The following is a 20,109-nucleotide window of genomic DNA, read 5'->3' as shown; positions in this document are numbered from 1 at the left end:
AACAAACTTTAATATTTTTAAGGTAGAATCATAAAAATAATTACATTGGCAAGATTATTTTACATTGTAGACAAACCTAATTTAAAGTGACAGATTTTGTGTTAAGAACTTATATCAAATTTCGGAATACAAATTTATAGCATTTTTGTTATAAAACAATGTGGAAATGCGAATTTCGAATTTTAAAAATCTGTTCAAAAATCAAAAATAAAAAATTATAAAATTCCAATCTATAATCTGTTATTTAATCTATATTTTGTACTTAATTCTGTATTAATAAGAATATATCATGTAAGTTTTCGTACTAATTATAAAATGTTTTTGCTAAATTTTTTTTAACTTGAATTTTAATATACATAAATGCAGAACATTTCAAATTTTTTAACATTTAAATAACCTAAAAAATCATTGAAAACTATAAGGAATTCAAAGTGACAAAAATGTCAGACAATTGATTTGATTAATGTTTTGGATACAATTTTTATAATTTCAAATGTATAAACTAATCAGAACATTTTATATTCATTTAATATTTAGTTTTTTAAGCAGGAATTATTTATGTAAGCAATATGCATTTCTATCTATTTTATCTATTAGCCTGTGTCTCTAGGCCAAATTTTTCGCCTTCTCTCTTTTTAAGTTATATACGCTAACATCGAAATCACAAAATTCTGTTAACTAAGATAAAACGGCTTTTGTATTTTATTGCGAAAAAAAAAATTAATATGACGGCATGATTGTTAATATTAATTTTTATCTTGAACCAAGCTTTTATTATAATTTGCCGTTATATTAAACAAGCTTTTATTATAATTATAATAGTCATCTATAATGATAATTTATTATTTACCCATCAATAAAGTAAAATTTCAATACATTTTTCGTTTCTTGCCAACTATTATGTTTAAAAATAGATTCGAATGAAACCAATGCTTTAGAAAGCAGCATATTTCCCTTGACAAGTGAAAATATATTTTTTTAAACAACTACATATTAAATTGTTAATTATTACTATAGCTTTTTAATATACTGTTTAATTAATATATTAAAAATATCGAATGACTGAATATATCTAGTGTGAGGAAAAAAATTTTAAGAGGGAATCAGAAGATTAGATAAATTAATTAAAATAAAGAATAATTATTTTTGATGGCATTGTGTTTACAGTTAGCTTTTTGCTTTATAGAAATTTTAAAAATCTTTCAGCTTCGGAAGTACAAGTAGTCGAAAATTCAAATTTTACAAATTTCGAAAGACGATAACTTTGGCATGGACGTGGGAAAAATTTTCTTCTAAGAAAATAAACTATTTATTAATATCTAGGAGCTTTCGAAATTAATTTCTATAATATATCATTTAGAGAAAGAGTAATATCGAAATAATGAAAAAAGGTTGATATTTTGTCATTTAAATTTTTGCTTACGTTGTTTTGCGTTTAAAGAATCATTCGAAATTTTTCTATGTTTGTATAAAAAATGGAATTTTTGAGTTTTAAAGATAAGTAAAAATTTTCTTGTAGAGAAATAAGTTTCAAGTAACGATCTATTTGTATAAAAAATTATCCTAAAGGTTGCAAAAACTTTGTAAACAAAATACTCAAACAGATGGCGAAAACTAATTCTAAATATTTTAAAAGAGTATGCTAGTAATCTAAAAATAGTAGTCGTGTTAATTTTCCCTAATTGTTTTTTTCTTCTCCGAGAGCAATAAAATTTTGTCAAAAAAAAAACATATTGTTCAGGGTAGTACTTAGTCAAACAATTGGTTTGACCAATATCACAATATCTAAAGATTAACTCAAATTATAAAAAAAAATAATTTTTAATCTTAGTAACTAAAACGAACATATTCCCTTTGTATATTCAAACATTTTAATGTCAACATGTTAACCTAATGCAACCTTATTATTCTACATAATATGTACAACAATTTATCAAGCATTTGAAAATTTATTTCCAAAATTAAATAATATTTTTTATCTGAATAAAATTTCAATATAATTTTATGTGCATCACATACAACTACATAAATATGGTTTGTAGTGCAAATTGAATATTAATTAGTAAATAATTGTTTGATTTTATGCCGTAATATTCAAAAATTAAAAATATTATTACAAAAATTTTTATATCATCTCACATTCAATAAATTTTTTAAAAATTTTGCGGAAATGCTCTTTAATCCTAATTGTATTGATACCTACAACAATGTGTTTTAGTTTTCACACAAAACATACAAAATATAAATATCTAAATTGTATGAATGTATGTATATAATAATGTGAATCCTATAATTAAAAACATCAATGAATGGATCTATTAATTATGTAGGATTTCAAAAATTTATTATATGAAATTATATACAAATATATATATATTTATTTCTATAAATTATAATATACAAGTACACATTATGACTTTCCTTTGATTCATTTCGAAATTTTAGAGTACGTTTATGTATAGATAATTTTATTTACATTAAAAATATTATATAATATTCACTATTATAATATAGATACAGTAAGTACAAAGATATAGTTATTTACATTTAGTTGTGTAAATAAATTAATTTTGTTCTTCCTTTCTATATGTGCTTAAGATTTTAGTGAATTTTCCAATTCTGTCATCTATAACAGATAGTTTTTTTTATTTAACATAGCTTTATTTATTCGTATAAGCAATTTTGTAATAAAAATATTAGTTTGGTTCATTTATGTTCAATAAATATTTGATCAAAAACATCATTAGGAAAACTTCAAGGATAATTATAATAGACTCTCTTTATACACATTATGAGTTCATCATTTATATCAATTTGTCCCTTATGAATTTTAATTTTAACTTATAATTTATATTTAATAAATATACTGTAAAAGAATTTCCGTTTTTATCTACAATTCTAAAAGATTATAATAACTATTTCATATATGCATACATATGTATGTACAAATACAAAATACCTCAAATTTTAAATAGAAAATTTTCTAATTTTAAACTTAAAGTTAAATTGATGAAGCCATAAATTTAAAATAAAAAGTTCAAGTTTATATACTATAATATACCTACTTTTAATATAAATGTAGTACGAAAATAATAAAAATACAAGTGTACAAATATACTTTTTATTATTGCATTTAATGGCTTTAGAGAAATATTTACTTCAATTATAAAATCTAAAATCTACGATTCTTTGTTTTTAAATTTTATTTTTTATTTTTTTTTTAATAAAATGTCGTGCAATGAAAAAATTATTATGCTTACAGCATTTTAATAGAATTTTATTGCATATGTAGCACTTTCATGTCCTTTTAAAATATCTGTATGAATATATAATGTTGTACGTATGTGCATTGCAAATTCATTTTATAATAATATAAATTTTGTAATGATTTTACTGCTTCATAAAAATTCTTCTTTTAAGAGAGAGTTATCCAAGATAGGTTCTTTTAAAAGGTTTTCAAATTGTCGGAAATAGTAAAAGAAATTTAAAATATTTATTCTGAATTAAAATTAGAGGATGGTTTAAGTAAGATATTAATTTAACGTATTAGACTAAACAATATTAAATTATAAATCAATATGTGTATTAGTCTCAATAGTCTCTTTTAGTCTCAATTTTATTCTTAATTTTTAAACATAAATTGACAAAGTGAATGGCTTTTTCAATAAACATTGAATCTAAAACATTTTTAAAATTAGAGGCAACCTTTTTTAACGTTTTACATTTAATTTGCATATGATGCAGTCAAGAACTGTGCATGTGAACAGAAAGATCTAACATAAAAATGTTGTCTCATTGTGTTGTTGTTGTTATTTGTCTTACTGTCTTAGCTTTTTTTTCTATTTCACGTACATAATTTATAATAAGCTATACATTTAAAATCAAATTTAATAGGAATTCTTCTATTTTAATAAATGATTTCGACATCAACACTAATTATGGAAAAGAGTTCAGCCGAAGGAAAAATCTATCATCCTATCAAATTTGTTAAGAAATTATAAAATTGAAATTAATGAAAAATGTTTCCACATAATTTTCTTAAAACCACATTCGTGTAATATTGTAAATTTTCTTTAATCCACAAATAAAAATTTCAATTTTCTTTTTATTTTGAATTTTTACTTATAAAATTGCATTTCCATCATTTATTTATCCTTGAATGTAGAACTAAATTTATAGAAAATTTTTAATGTCTTTTGAATGAAAATTTATATATTTTTTATTTTTATATAAAATTTTATTATTTTTGGTACACATATATACCTATGTGTACTTATCATGTATATTGAATAACGTAATAATACTAACATGTAACGTAAAATGTGTAGATATGTGTTCATTTACCTATAGGTATTGAAATAAAATTTTTCTCTAGTTGCATTTTTCAAAGAAATCACGAATCATTTTACCAACACATTTTACGACATGTGTTATTATTAAAGAAAGGTTTAACATTACTTAAAATATATATGTATATATATTATATGTTTATAAATTCTATAAGTACATAAATAGATCTTATATACACATACATATGCATAGAGATATAGATATATAAATATTGGGACAGGATGTTGACTGTTTTTCCCAAAGCGAATTTATATAATAATTTTATAAAGAAACATTGCAGAATTAGAAGTTATACTTTTATATAGTGCGTTAATATATTATATTTTTTACAATATACATATATATGTATATTTTATACATGTGTATCTACATCAATTTTTTAGAATACACCAAAGAGATGGTAATACTCAGGGTTGTTGTTAATTAAAAGAAACACAAAATTGTTTATAGAATTTATACTTTATCTGAAAGTGTATTACAATAAATTTTCTATTTAATGTACACATGTATAAAGATATTAATTAAATAAAGTCAAATAATATTTTTAAAATTATTACACCTTAATTTCAGTTCTTTAAGTTAAGATGTGCAATATTTATATTTGGAACTATTTTAAGAGTTTGCAAAGAAGTGACATTCAGAACAGTGGTCTCATGTATAATGTTACCTAATTTTGACACTTTAAATTTTTTTTTTTCGGATTTAATATAATGAACTGCGCTTCTAAATCAAGGGGCCTTACTATGTAATTCAACTTTTATGAAACGATTTTCGTACTCGGAAAAATGTTAAGGCAGTAGCAATCAATTTATATGGTTTTACATTTCCATTTCTGCAAATTCGGAAATCGCTTCACGGAAATAGAATTGCATAGTAAAGCCACTGGAAATTTGAACCTTACAACTAATTACAGAATCTTTTAGAAAATATTTTAAACCTTTTGAAATTTAAACCTTGTTTTAAAAAAAAGTTATTTTGTCCCATTTTAGAAAATGTGCTACCTCAGAAACCACCGGTTTGATCTGAATTTCTCATTTTTGGAATAGTAAATGTATAAGATTTGTATAGGTTTTTGTAATCAACTGAATTATATTGTATTCAATTAGACAACTTCTAACAAATGCTTTTAATTTTAACATGTGTTGTCTTCTGATTTGGAATAATTATGAGAAATTTTCAAATCACTTTTTGAATTAATGAAAACCTGCACCACCACATATGTATACAATATTATATTATTTTTATTAACTTTTTATTTAAAAAGTAAAAAGGAATTTAAATTTAACTAAATGTCAAAGGGCTACTATTGTAAAAGTAGTCTTGTTAACATTAACACCGGATGTGTAAATTTACATATTATTATTATCCTATTCTACATCTATACATATTTATCATGAAATTGTACATTGTATTTAAATTGTATAGAATATACATACAACTATTGAAATTTCAATACTATCTCGGTAAAATGTTCATCGTTTGAAAAAATTTATTTAGATCTAATATTTGTGTTATTTTTTCAGCAAATGATAATATTTACGAAGTTTTCAAATTTATTACTTATTATTTAAAAAACTATAAATTTAATTTGTTTTGCAAATTTTAAAAATTTATACATGTATGTATAGGTTACATGTATATTGTGCAATTTTATGAAAGTTAAAGTACAAACAAAAATAATATTTTACCAATAAATATTTATTATAAAGTGCAATTATGTTGTGGTGCTATAGTAATTTATATTATTGATTGTATCTATAGACGAGTATTACCTAGGCACTATTATTCATTTTATTTTGGTACCATGAAATTTCAATTTGTTTGTATAAAAGGGAATTACTCGCGTTAATGCGTTGAAATTTGATTTTTGTGTGAAAGAATTTTGTAATATTGTAAAATTAATTTTAAAAAATATTGTAAAATTTAATTTATATGAAATTATTTTCAAAATCTTTTGCATGTTCCAGGATTTTGATATTTATTAGATCTAGAATGTGCTATGTAATTAAAACAATCGGATATTAATATTTAAAAGTGTTTATGTTTTATGAAATGTTTTGATTTTTTTAAGAATTTTATACAATTTTACAAATTAATTTTAATTTAAAAATGTTATAACATCTGAACTTAAAATTTTAAGTGATTTAAGTACGAGTAGAAAATTAGTAATGCAAATTGTAATAAGTCAACTAAGAAATAAAGTTTTTTGTTGCATCATAACGCAAGGACTCAAGGAGTGCTATATGTACTATTTGTTGCGAAATTATTTGTATACTTTCAATCTACATTATTTAATGCAACTACTTGACTCTGAATTTTGTAAGCATAAATTAAGTTTACGAATGAGGTTGTGTTCCATTACCTCATACACAGGCTTTTCAATGAATATATTATATATGTCATTATTACAAAAACAGCAGGTTCAAAAGCAACATTTTCATTTTTTTCAATTAGATATAATTTTAATTTGTGCTATTCTAAAGTATTCGAACTGTTTTATTGTACATTCGAACTGTCCTATAGTTAATTTTAAATAATTTTTCAAAAAGTTTTATACTTACAATGTTGACAGTTTTGTAAGATTCGAAAATGTGTAATTGGAAAGAAATTTAATTTGATTATTGCTCAGATCCCTGAAAACAAAAAAAAATGATATTAAATTAAATTTTTTTTCATCATCTTTTTCAATTTATTTTCAGCTAATAATATTATCCTTATAAAAAATTTTAAGTTGAAAGAATTGATAAAAATATTTTTTTTTTTAAACATACATGCATCACAATTTCGATTTTATTATTAAAAGGACTTACAATCTTGTTAAATGTTTCAAGTGACTTATTCGATCCATATGTATCATTTTAATTTCATTTGATTCCAAGTATAATTCTGATGTTTCTGTTGGTATACCTTTTGGTATTTCAATTAATTTATTACGTGAACAACGGACAACTGTTCCAGTACACGTACATAATGGTGGACAATATCCTTCACCTAAACATCCTTCATTATTATCTGGAGTACATTTGAATTCGTGATGTGCAATATCTTGTATTTGATTATCACGTACACGTGATGGTATAACACAACGTGCACTACCACCTGAGAAATTCTTTTTGCGTAACCAATCCGAGAACCATGATAAATGACAATTACAATTGAATGGATTTAAATCGAGATTTCTATATAACATTAAAAAATTATAAAAAAAGGAAAATAAATTGAAAAAAATTTTCTTTGTTTAATTTTGAAAAATGAAAAAAAAAATTTAATTAATTGTGAATATACCAATATGATACCCAATATGTTTACAATAAGTACACAAAATGTATTATTTGAAAAAATAATGTTTTTGAAGGATTAAAAAAGTCTCAAATTTGAATTGCACGTTGTTTCTAATTTCATTGTGATGAGAAAATACAAGAAGGTGTATTTAAATTATTAAATTGATCTATTTTAGTATTACCATTTATTATCATTGTATGAACGTTTATGTAAATTTAAAATTTTTTTTTGAACTATTTATCAATATTTAAACTTTCTACGTTATTTACAGTAATCTCCTCTATAACACGGTAGACTCGTTCCGCGTTATAGGAAAACGTATTGTAGAAGTTTTCTCGTATAACGCGTTATGTACAAATGATTCACGTTTAACTATTCTCGTTAAAGGGGTTTAAATTGAATCTTATGAAAAAACTATTTTATGAACGAAATATGTATGTGCGTTTTATTAAAATCAAACTAAGAAGATTTCAAATAAAAAACTTGTGCATATACATATAACTAAAAAACGGTCAATTTCAAATAAATTACATAAATCCAAAAACAGTTTTGTTAAATGTTTATTCGCTGTCGGAGGTATCTCAAATAACGTTCCACCGACATCTCTTTTTAATAGAAATCCCCACGTTATGCAAAGGACTGAAATCGCGTAGTATGAAAATACGTCATAAGAGTACCGCTTATAGGTGGGATTACTGTAAATTAAAATATTTTCTAAATTATTAATAAATATTGTTTACATTTATTTTGTATTAGTAATTTCTTATTTGAATTAATGCCCTTAAATATTTTTTAAGTATCCATTTTTACTATTTCAATTTTGAAGTGTGTAGATTTATGCATTTTTCTTAAAATATATGGTATAGATAAATATTATTTTCTTATTAATATAGATAAATATTATTTTCCATTATATAAGTTGTATACACATTGGGCAGTAGTGTAATTTGGGATAAGTTTAAAAAAAATTATGCGTAAATTATTATGTTATTTACGATCTCGAGCCAGAAGTACTTATATATGTTATACATAAATACTATATGTATAACTATAAAGTAAATTACGGCTAAATGGAACATTATAAATAGCCAGTAAATTTATTTTAATTTTAGTTGAAAAAATAAAAAAGAAAATTTTCTTTTTTTTTTTGCTTTTAAATTTAAATTAGCATATAAATTTGTAATATTTGTGTAGGCACAAAAAAAAATTAATTTGATCTGCGGCGCAACATCAATTTGTAATGGGGCATTATATATTTTACAATTGAGTTTAATTCAAGTGCACCGATGCATAAAAATTTTATGCCAAATTATTCCAATATTTTGATGTTTTGATGATTTATTACATATTGTAACAAACAAATTATGTATGCATTGCTATTCTTATATTCTTATTTATTGTTTTAATATAGTGATCGTTTGTATTTCGCAAACATAGACATATGTACATATATGAACATATGAAAAATTATTATATTATTTGCGCTATTGTAAATTTTAATTTTTTTAGATAGTAAAAAACGTATTAGAAAATAAGAAAATAAATTTTTATTTAGAAAGATTACTTTTGTCTGGATGGGTGATGTGATTAATCACTATTGGAACATGTATACGTACATAGAATGTACTTATATTTAAGTGTTATTAATTGGTACATATAAATTTATTTTGTAAAATACAGACGTATCTATGAATATTTTATATTTTTAATGTAAAATAAGTGAAATAATTTATAGCCGCTTAGGTTTTCTTTTTCTATATTGGTGGTATAGTTCAAATTGGCGATCGGTTTTAGCTTGAGCATATGTAATGCAATCGATGTATTCAAATTTACACAATATTTTCCATGTAATTGCTGTATATTCATATGTACAATTACTCTTATTTATACTTATATTTATTACAATATTTTGTGTAACTCTTGTGATTTTTCAATGATAATCAGTGTAAATGGAAATATGACTTTGGTCTTTGGGTAGTACGAACCAATGCTTAACTGCAAAAATCTTATTTAATTTAGTTTAGATCGAAGCAGTGGTTTCATTATTTACTATAATCCTGGAGACTATAATTCAAGTAATGTATAAACAAATTTGATAATAGAGCCAATATTTCAACAACATTTGTTCATGCACTATAAGTACGAGTAAGTTCTTGAAATAGTTATCAAAATGTTATCAAAATCATGTTATAATAGTTATCAATCATGTTATAATAGTTATCAAAATGTTACTTTCTTCATAACCTCGGAAACTAAAGCACTTACTATATTTGAATTTGGAACGCGTTAAACAATAGGGTTAATATTTCGATAAAATTTTTCCTTTATAAAATGCATAAGTTGTTATCATGGCTGCCTTATACTATCTCGAAAATAAATGTATAATCTAAACTCAAAACTAATTTGAAACAGTAATATTTAAATTCTGTATATGAATATTCGAAAGAGATTGTATGAATATTTTTCTCAATTTTCAAAGAGTGGGAAAATTGTTAGTGTAATTTCTAAAATACTTGTACAAATAATTTTTTTTTGAAAAGTTTTTAAAGATATTGTAACGATTAAAGATATTGTAATGGATTAAAACAGGCATATCCTTCGCAAACAAAAAAAAAAAACAAAATAGAAATTGATAAATATGTTTATCAATTGTTGTTAGTATATCCTGCGTTTGGCAGAAAGTTAAAATCGCTCTGTGAATTTTTAATAAAATAAAAAAGTTCTTTCTTGTTGTTTAGATTTTAGATTAATGTGTTATTATTTTTCAAGATATTAATTTGCTGTTTTAATCAGGAGATGAAAAACTTGTTTTCCAAATTAAAATAGATTTTTTTTTCGTTAAAGTAATATTAAATTCAAGGAATGAAGGTTTTTTTAATTAATAATTCGAATTGAAACAAATTATTATTTTACTTGTGTATATTTTTTAACAAAATTTAATTAAAATTGAACAATAAGAGTAAATTAACAAAAGTAGAATTTGCAATTTAAAATTAATTTAAATAAGAAATTTAAATATTTGCACAATAAACAAAAGGGGTTATAACTTCCTGTCATTCACATAATGCGAATGAATATACGAACAAAAAAAAATTGGATAAACTGGATAGATTGTAATGGATGTTAATAGGATACTTGTACAAGTGGAATTCAATAAATATCGAAAAACTTTGCAACCATTGTCAATCTCTATTTCGTAAGTTCATGACTTTGAGTCGGCATTATTTTGAAGTATCCTTTTGTAAGTAGACAAGTAATGACCACTTAAAACTTATAATTTAAATTCCTTTTGTAAATGGCAAATTTGTCGCTTGGACTTATAGCCTTTGTATATATAGAAAAATGAAAGAGTGTATAAGATGCACTATATACATATGTACGCTTTCCTCACTTAATTGATAGTGTTTCAGTTTTGCGTATGCTACAACAAAAATGTTGCGATGGAAATAAAAATTATATTACCAAATATGATCAACATTGTAAAGGATGCACCAGTTTTATAACACTCTCTCAACATAGTTAATATGTACACGCAATGAAAAATTCATAAAAGACAAAAAACAAAAATTATACCCTTTAAAATGTAGCCTTTAAATTGCATCCACTTTATTTGCATTCATTCATTTATAACGGATTACAATTTTAAATTATTACCGTTTTCAGAAATAGAATGCACCCAACACCATATATCAAATTCATTGCACATCATAACCAGCAACTACTCTGGCATTGCACATAACAATAAAATATTCAAAAACAATGTAAAATACTTGGCTATTTGTTTTTTTGTTACTATTGTATTTTCATTTGGCGCCTTTTCATTATTAAATGAGTATTGGGTTTATCTCTTTTATTTCGACCCATAAAAATTTCGTAAATATTTTTATAATAATAAAACAAAAAAAATTTACAATGCAATAACAAAAAATTTTTTAAAATATTGTATAAATTGATTTTTTTTTCTGTTTGAACTTACAATGTCTGTAAATTGGAAAGTGATTGAAATGATCCTGGCATCACACACGATATTAAATTATCACTAAGGGATCTGAAAATTTAAAAATTTAATTAATGAAATTAAATTAAAATTGAAAATTGAATATAAATTGAAATTCATTTTGCATTTAATAAAAATATTCTTACAAAGTTTTCAAATTATGAAGGCCGGGAAACATTTTATTATGAATCTGTTTAATTTTATTTTCACTCAATAATAAATCTGTTATTCTCGATGCACCTTCAAATGCATTTGGTTCGATTCCTGTTATAAGATTTCGTCTAAAATCTAATTTAATTAAATTTGGTAAACGTCCAAATAATCCATCAGATTTTATGCGTCCCAATTCATTGTCATTTAACAGCCTGAAAGCAAAGAATCATTAAATTTCTCCTCATTAATAAAAAAAAAATAAAATGTTTTATGTGAACACAGTCAATATTAATTTGCAAAGTAAAATTTTAAATGGAACTTTCTTATCTAAGAATTATTCTATTTTTTAATGAGTACTATAAATTGAATTACAGCTTCGTTTCCTGATATTTTTTGCCAAATATCAAAAAAGGCGCGGGTTTAAATGCATATTTTTCGAATTATTTAATATTAAATTGAAAAATACTTTTTATGTTTTTCTTACATAATTAATAAAGTTTTCGCTTTGCTAAATATTAGGGGGTAAAAATTGTTTTTCTAAATTTTTTGTTTTTTGATTCTAATTTGCTTCATATTATATCATATGTATATAGTAGCTGTGCCGCAAGATTCGAATTCAAATAGTTTGGGTACTGTAAAGATGTGCAGAAAATGGTGAAAGTTAAATGATGGATTTTATCTGAAGCTATTATAAAAGAATAAAATAAAATAAGTGTAAAACTTATAATTCGATAATATTTTACTACAATAAAATATTCCAAAAATTTTCAAAAAAAAATTGAAACAAAATGCTTATTAGTTTGACTCTGTCTGTCCGTCCGTGGACATGTTTACAAAACTTCTATACCCTTGAAGATAGAAAATAAAATTTTATATGTAAATAGATCTTTACTAGAAAGCTTATTTCCGCAGAAAGCTTTTCCTCCTCCCCATCACCCCCTCCCCATCATCCGCTCTTTAAAGGTTATAACTCCTAAAACCCCTTAAAATCCAACTTTCAACAATTTATTACAGTGAATAAATGCTTATGGTCATTTTCAAATTTTGTAAACGCAGATGATCAGTGGCTTGCTTCTTCTACTGCGGCATACCATACCTGAATTTTAAAAAAACAAACTTGTCCTTAAAATTTACCGTTATCTTAAATCTTCCCAAATTTTTGATGTTGCTTTTCTTCTAGACCCCAGGTTGCAAAAGTCTGAAATTTTAACAGCTTTTAGATACTAATAAATAGTGCATTTGGTTTTTTCCCACCTCCACCCCTCTCAAGTTAACACGTCTCAAAAGCTGAAAAATTTTCAAATTTCTATGAATACAGAAAGCTAACGGTAAATTCCTTACACAAAAAATTATAATTGTTGAAGAGAAAAATACTACATTACAAACTATTGGTTTGACTTAACTTTATTAATTAAAACACAAGTAATTTATTTAAAATAGCAACCAAACAAATCTGTGAACTTTTAAAATGTGTAACCTTAATATCTTAATATTTCATTTCTTGCTTTCTTTTCTTTAGTATACGAAGATGTATTTTCTTGCTGCATAATATGTAGATTTACAAGCTTACATTCCAATATGTGTACACGATTTTGTACACCAAAATAATTTTCATAAATTTCAAATTTTTCCAAAAACAATGTTTTGCTATTCTCGATTAGATGCCAAAACATAAAAAGTTCAAAGAAAATATAGACGAACAAATTGTTTAAGTTCCAATTCCAAACTTTAAAAATTAATGATTTTATATGCATTCATATACATAAACATGTATATATATTTATTTTATGTTCATTTAATTTTATACGATACGGCGATTCCGCCTACATATACCGAAAATAATTTAATAAAGAAGAAAGACAAAAGCCAATGAATTTACATTACTTTATTATATTACTTTATTATATTAATAGTATAACTTTTATATTCTCAATATATCAGCATTATTAGATTTTTCAATTAAGGCATAAATCAGCTTAATCTGAAGTAATCCACTTCACTTCAATACTTAAGTTATTACTTTGCTTCCCAAAATTAATTGATTAAGTTTTAAAAATAATTTCTATTTTATACGAATACACACATTTATGTACATACATTATATAACAAATATGAGAATTATATTGAACAAGAAGGGATTAAATAAATGGCTTGCAAAGTAGCACATTTGAACAAGACAAGACTTTTTTTTAAAAAGCGATATACCAATTACATTATTCTCATTAACATTCTTTTTCATTAACAGTATTTTTCTTGTAATTGCTTTTTTCAAAGACAGTGTTCGCCTAATTGGAATCAAAAACTAATTAGGCGAGTCAAGATAAACAATTATAGTTTTTGATGATTATATCTGATAAGGTATTTATGTACTTTTAATTTATTCTTTTTTATAAGGCAAGGTTATAATTTTGGATGACCACGAAGAGCGATGTTAATAAGCACATTTTTCTCTAATTTTGTTGGAAATGTGTTAAAAAAAGCAATCTATAATAAAAAAATAACAATTTTATATAAAAAGAGCAATATTGGTTTAGAAGCTTTACATGCTGTATGTACTTATATTATAGGTATACACTTGTATTATAATTACAAAATTAAGATGTTTTTTTTTGTACTTTTTACTTACAATTCTGTTGTATAAAGTGGGATGTCACGTGGGATTTCTTTAAGACCTCGTGCTGAGCAATCAACTGTTGTTCGATGACAATGGCATGCTGCTGGACAATCTGCATCAATTTTACATTCTCCAGCATTTTTGGTACGATATTCTTCATTGGTACCTACAATAAATTCAAATAAGAGAAAGAGATAGCAATCAACTCAAATATAGCAACATTAATGTAAATATATATAGATATTTTCAAAAAGAAAAAGAGTGAATAAGGTCAGAACAATTTTCCTTTTTCAAAAATATTTATAGATTATAAAAAAAACAATCATCTTTTTATATTTGTAGAAATTTTTATTTTGTGAACCAATTGTGCAACAAAATAAAAAAAAACAAGAAAAATTACTGTGGGGCAAAAAAACATTTTTTGTTAAATTTTGTTTTTATTGATTGATTTTAATTAATTTTTAGACTTTGCATAAATTGTGGTGGATTGAAATCAAATAGAAAATTAAAGTGATTAGTCATTAATTTATTCAAATTAATTTGATTGCTGAAATATATTTGTATGTATATTTGCGTGTGTAAGTACATATATGCAAACAAATGACTGAGTGTATTTTTATGATGAGGATTAGCTTTCATTTATAGGAGATTATTTGGACATTAAATATTTATAGTATTGAATTTCATATTGGAAATTGAAAAATTTAAAATGAGCCCATGTGCAATTTGTAAAACGGGCAATTAATAAATAAAATTGGTTTTTAAATTTAAATATTTTGAAAATTGTAGAATTCTTTGAATTTGACATCAAAAATTGACATTCACGGACATAAAGTAAATAATTATTTGAAAATAGTTGACATTTCCATTTGGATTGTCAAATAAAATAATTTTTTTTACAACTGATTTTTCACTATTGTTTCTGATCTTTAGTTTGTACCTTTTTCGTATGTAGATAAGAATAAACATAGAGAAGAAAGTTATAATTCATACATTTTTAGCTTAACTTTCCAGCTATGTTTGTGTAAATTTACTGCAACTACTTTAATGTAGAATTAGTTTACAAAAAAACCAATACGAATTTTTTCCAAATTTCAAAAATTTAGGACCAACTTACGAAAGTATTCGAAAAACAAAAATTATATTACTCATTCATGTTTAAGGATTTAAATTTTTTCTGGCCTTCTGGCCTTTTTCAGTGCCTGCAGAAATGATAGAGAGTGTTAAAAATTGTGATATCTTATTTTTTTTTTAATTTGAGATATATAGCCCTGTAATATAAACTTCTTGTATTAAATCTAGGTGGCAAAATCCGAACAAGAACCTTTATTTTGCCTAGCTGTTGCAAGTGTTTTTGAATATAAGATTCAATAATACAATTATAGACACGTTGTATTTGAATTTGTAAGAGGCAAAATACATATAAGTATTTTTTTTTTGAATAAATAGGTACTATGCAAAAATATTTTGGAATTTGAATATTCGCTTGGAATTTATTAAATTAATTAGATTCAAAAAATTTTCAATAATAATTATTACGTATAATAATATTAATTAAATTACTATATTTTAAAAATTTCTAATTTTTAAAAATTTTATATTTAATGTATGTATATAATATAAATTGAAATACCAAGCTAAATATGAAAATTTATTCACACATAAAAATTTTTACACTAATATAATAATAAAATTGCAGCAAATTAATTTGTAAAGCCAATAACAAACCGCAAATAATTTCAACTATTTTCGCTTTTATTATAAAGTAAATTAATTTAGCATAAATGTTACAATATTTAAATTTTAATTACAGGATATTTCTCTCATCTTTATTTAAATACTATTTGTGCACTATAATAATATGGCCGGAAGTCTTAGAGCTGAAAATGTTAATCGATATCCAATGGTATTCCAATATAGAAATTATAATGTAAATAATACAATAATTTCAAATAAAATAATAATGAATTCAATTATCTTTATGAGGAGATTAGCAAATATTTAATTTTGTTATTTAAAAGCAATGATAAAATGATAACAATATCTGACAATAAAATTGTGGTTAAAATAGTTGAAGTTGCACATAGTATTAAAAATTATATATGTATAATAAAACATTGAATAACATAAAATTTTGATTTATTTTTGTACAATAATAATTATGATATTATGAAATTTTAAATTATACAATAAAATAATATTTTGAATCTTTGGAATTTTAATTTATTTTTTTTTTTGGTTTATTGAGAAATTGTGTGAATTTTTATATCAGAAATAAACCAGAAGTTATATTGCACATAAAGTTTTTTCCCCATATGGTTTGGAAAATTGATAATTTATCAGAATTTTGTATAAGTATTTATCTAAAAACTAAAATTTTATAATTATGATTTGCCCGCTAAAACTTGATGCGCAATGAAATTTCTATAGGGTTTTGAAAAAATATTCTAATAGCGAAAATTTTGTTTAACGTTCTTAATATTTCACTATTTCTTTTGAATATTAGATGATGCCATTGTTCTACTTACTGTTAGAAATCATGACTTCGATATTATAGAGTATAGACCTTGGTTCTCTTTAAATACAGAAATAAATATTTCATGGTATTTTAATCTTTTATTTTATTATTGACGGTTCGTTTTACCCAAACGAATGTTTGTGTAAACATGTAAATGTTTAAGTATTTAGACATGTACATATATAGATATATATATATATATATATTTTACTTTTTCACCCATAGAAGCGATTGAAAAATCTTGTATGTTGTCATGGAGGGCTATGCCTAGTCTGGCTGCTTTCTTCTATATTCAATATAATTTATATTAAATAATAAAAGATACATATGTATGTATGTTATATTCTGTTGATATTTTAAGCCGAATATGGAAATATGGTAGTTACTTGTATATACCTATGTACTTTTACGTATACAAACGTACAAAATATTTTATTACTCAAAATTTTGAAATAGCTATGATTTTTCGATGTATTTTTTATAATTTTTGCATTAATCTGTTTACAAAACCACACATAGTAAAAAATCTGTGCGCATTCATCATACTTCGTTCGAATAACATCTTGTACTTACGCATATACATAAATATATGTATGTGTGTATGTACTTAAAGGTTTAAATTCACTTCTGTAGTTAAGTGCAAAAAATGGTTTGAGAGGCCATGTTTTTAATTTATTATACATTTAGTTAAAGGTTAGATAAAATAAAAAATTTATACTCGTTTTACTAAAAGCATCGAAGAGAGCCTTGTGTACCCTAGTTACATCATTATAACTAAATATTAATTTATAAAGACAGCCATATACATATAAACATATGTTATGTATGTATGAACATTTTGCATAAACTATGAAATTATTATCACCTGATGCAATGATAATAAATTTTCTAATTGCTTGTGGGCAGGTACTTTTCACATAATTTTTGTCAGATGGAAAAAAACAAAGCAAAATGACAGTTATTAATAATTGTCTAGAAGAGAGGACTTATGTATGTTTTATGTATGTATGTGATCTATGTTCTGTATATATGTATGTATGTATATAAATTTTTTGGTATTAACATGAATAATATCGTACGTTATAGAGCGAAGAACTACAAAAAAAAAGTTTTATAGACATAGAAATCCATTAATAAAAATTGACCACCAAATGGCGCCCAAAAGCAATAACAAAATAATAAAATAACCGACAAAAGATAAAAATAAATGGAGTCAATGCAAAAAAAAAGCAGTACAATAAAAATAAAAAAAAACTCCTACGAAAAAAATTCAAAAAGTATTTTTTTATAGAATCTTTTTCTTTTATTTCGATATTTTGTTCAAAATTTGCATACATTAAGGGAAGTTTGCAGTGGCGTGAATACAATCAAATTATATGCATACATACATATATTGTATAATATGGTCAATATATATTGTATAATAATGAAATATGGTCATGAATTTTAAAACAGTTCCAAGTCCATTTTTATGGTTAAAATCAAAAATTGTTAAAATGCAGTTTTATAACAAAACTTTGGTTAAATTTTTTTCCTAAATTACATAAAATTTACTGGCCGCTGCTTTTCGAATATTAACAGAAATGCTCCCAAGAGCATCTGAATTCTATGTAGCTCACTACTTTTATTTTTTTTTTTGAAAAAACTACATGATTAAATTTGAAGATTGACTCAGGTGCAGCAACATACAAAAATGAATCGAAATTTGTGCTAAAACTTAATAAAGTGTGTTAGCAGAAGATTTCATATTATCGAGGAATAATGTTAATTGCTAACTAAAATAAATCTTAACGCTTCAAATGGGATTCGTAATTGGTAGCATTAAAGTTGGGTTAAGCCAATGTTTTCTAAAGTAGCACTTTTCCCTTCAATAAGTGAAAGTACTGCTTTTAAAAAGAATGTATCTACTACATTAGTTTCATTCATGTATAAATATATTTTAAAGGTTGCATGCATTTAGGATGAGCAAAGAGAAAACATTTGCATGGACCTACAGAGTGAAATTAATAAGCACTTTTTTCCAAAAATTTTTTGGAAAAGTGCTAAAAACGAGAGTTACGATTTACTAAAGTGCCCCTGTTACTGATTTAATTCATTCAATTACTTCTTATGACTTTATCCTAAAATATTTTTACTCTTCATTTTAAAATTATTGTCATTGATTTAAAATTACTCTCATTCTTGCAATTGATTTGTATTTACGAGTTAACACGATTTTATGATTGGAAGTTCATTTTTATTTCCAGTTCCAAAAGTTAAACATCAAAATGATAAGCAGAATGCACACAATTTAAATAAAATTCAAGAATATCTAAAGAAATTGGTGTTTTCTTATTTTTGACAAAAGTTTATTAAGAATGACCTCATACAAGTAAAAATTGAAAATCCCCTTCCAAGTTAAAACGAGTATAAACTCGTAATGTACGTATGTATATTAAAAAAAAAGTAAATTTTTTTACTTTTTGCATATTTTGCATTTTTATAAAAATGGAAGATTACAGAGTTTTGTCTTTTGGTACGTACTAACTTTTTTGAATAAATTGGGAAGATTTTTTCTAAATTAACTATTCGAAAATGAATTGAGGACCACATTTTTCATTATTTGACAAATTAAATTATTTATGTTATTCAAATTCATTAAACATGTTACATGTTATGGAAAAAAAACTTATATCTACACGTGAATCCTTTTAGACAAACGAGTTATGCACTAATAGATCCTCCATAGGAAATTAAGTATACTGTATCAAGTATGAGCCAATATAAGTTATGCACTACACAATAGAAAACAAGTGAATTTACACAAATTTTTTCCTACAGCGATGGTCTTAATGAAAATATCATAACTATATCATGGACATATGTTTTATAAAGCAATGTAGATTTCAATTTCAGTCAATTAAATTATGTTTTCTTTTCTTCCTGGAATTACAGCAGATAAATACATAACTAAAAAAATTAGTCAAGATTTTTTAGTAAATTTTTTCACTTCCAATTAGAAATTTTTGTGAAGCTATGTAATTTTTTTTTAAATTTCAAGGTTATGTCATATATGACAAGCTACTATTTTCAATGACTGACATTTAACTTTTTTGTACTAACTGAACACACGCATTGCAACTTTACTTTTATATTTACTTGAACATTTGAAATGCATAGTATATAAGCATATATATAAGCAAAATGTGTTCAGTC

At 23.8% G+C, this 20,109-nt stretch overlaps 1 protein-coding gene across 3 annotated transcripts in view; it reads right to left on the bottom strand.

The window, feature by feature from the left end:
• Positions 1 to 20,109, bottom strand: part of LOC129606292 (protein slit) — a 220,591-nt gene that overhangs the window by 28,334 nt on the left and 172,148 nt on the right. For all 3 annotated transcript variants that reach the window (XM_055516533.1, XM_055516534.1, XM_055516535.1), the window contains exons 11-15: positions 14,409 to 14,562; positions 11,776 to 11,994; positions 11,609 to 11,680; positions 7,161 to 7,529; positions 6,912 to 6,983 (exon numbers count right to left, since the gene is read on the bottom strand). In XM_055516533.1, the coding sequence (XP_055372508.1) occupies positions 6,912 to 6,983; positions 7,161 to 7,529; positions 11,609 to 11,680; positions 11,776 to 11,994; positions 14,409 to 14,562 (886 nt within the window). The remainder of the gene's footprint in view (positions 1 to 6,911; positions 6,984 to 7,160; positions 7,530 to 11,608; positions 11,681 to 11,775; positions 11,995 to 14,408; positions 14,563 to 20,109) is intronic.

The sequence above is a fragment of the Condylostylus longicornis genome, unplaced genomic scaffold, assembly GCF_029603195.1.
Source record: "Condylostylus longicornis isolate FDR11 unplaced genomic scaffold, ASM2960319v2 ptg000018l, whole genome shotgun sequence".
In the NCBI taxonomy this organism is placed as follows: domain Eukaryota; kingdom Metazoa; phylum Arthropoda; class Insecta; order Diptera; family Dolichopodidae; genus Condylostylus; species Condylostylus longicornis.
This window is presented reverse-complemented; position numbering and strand designations above follow the sequence as displayed.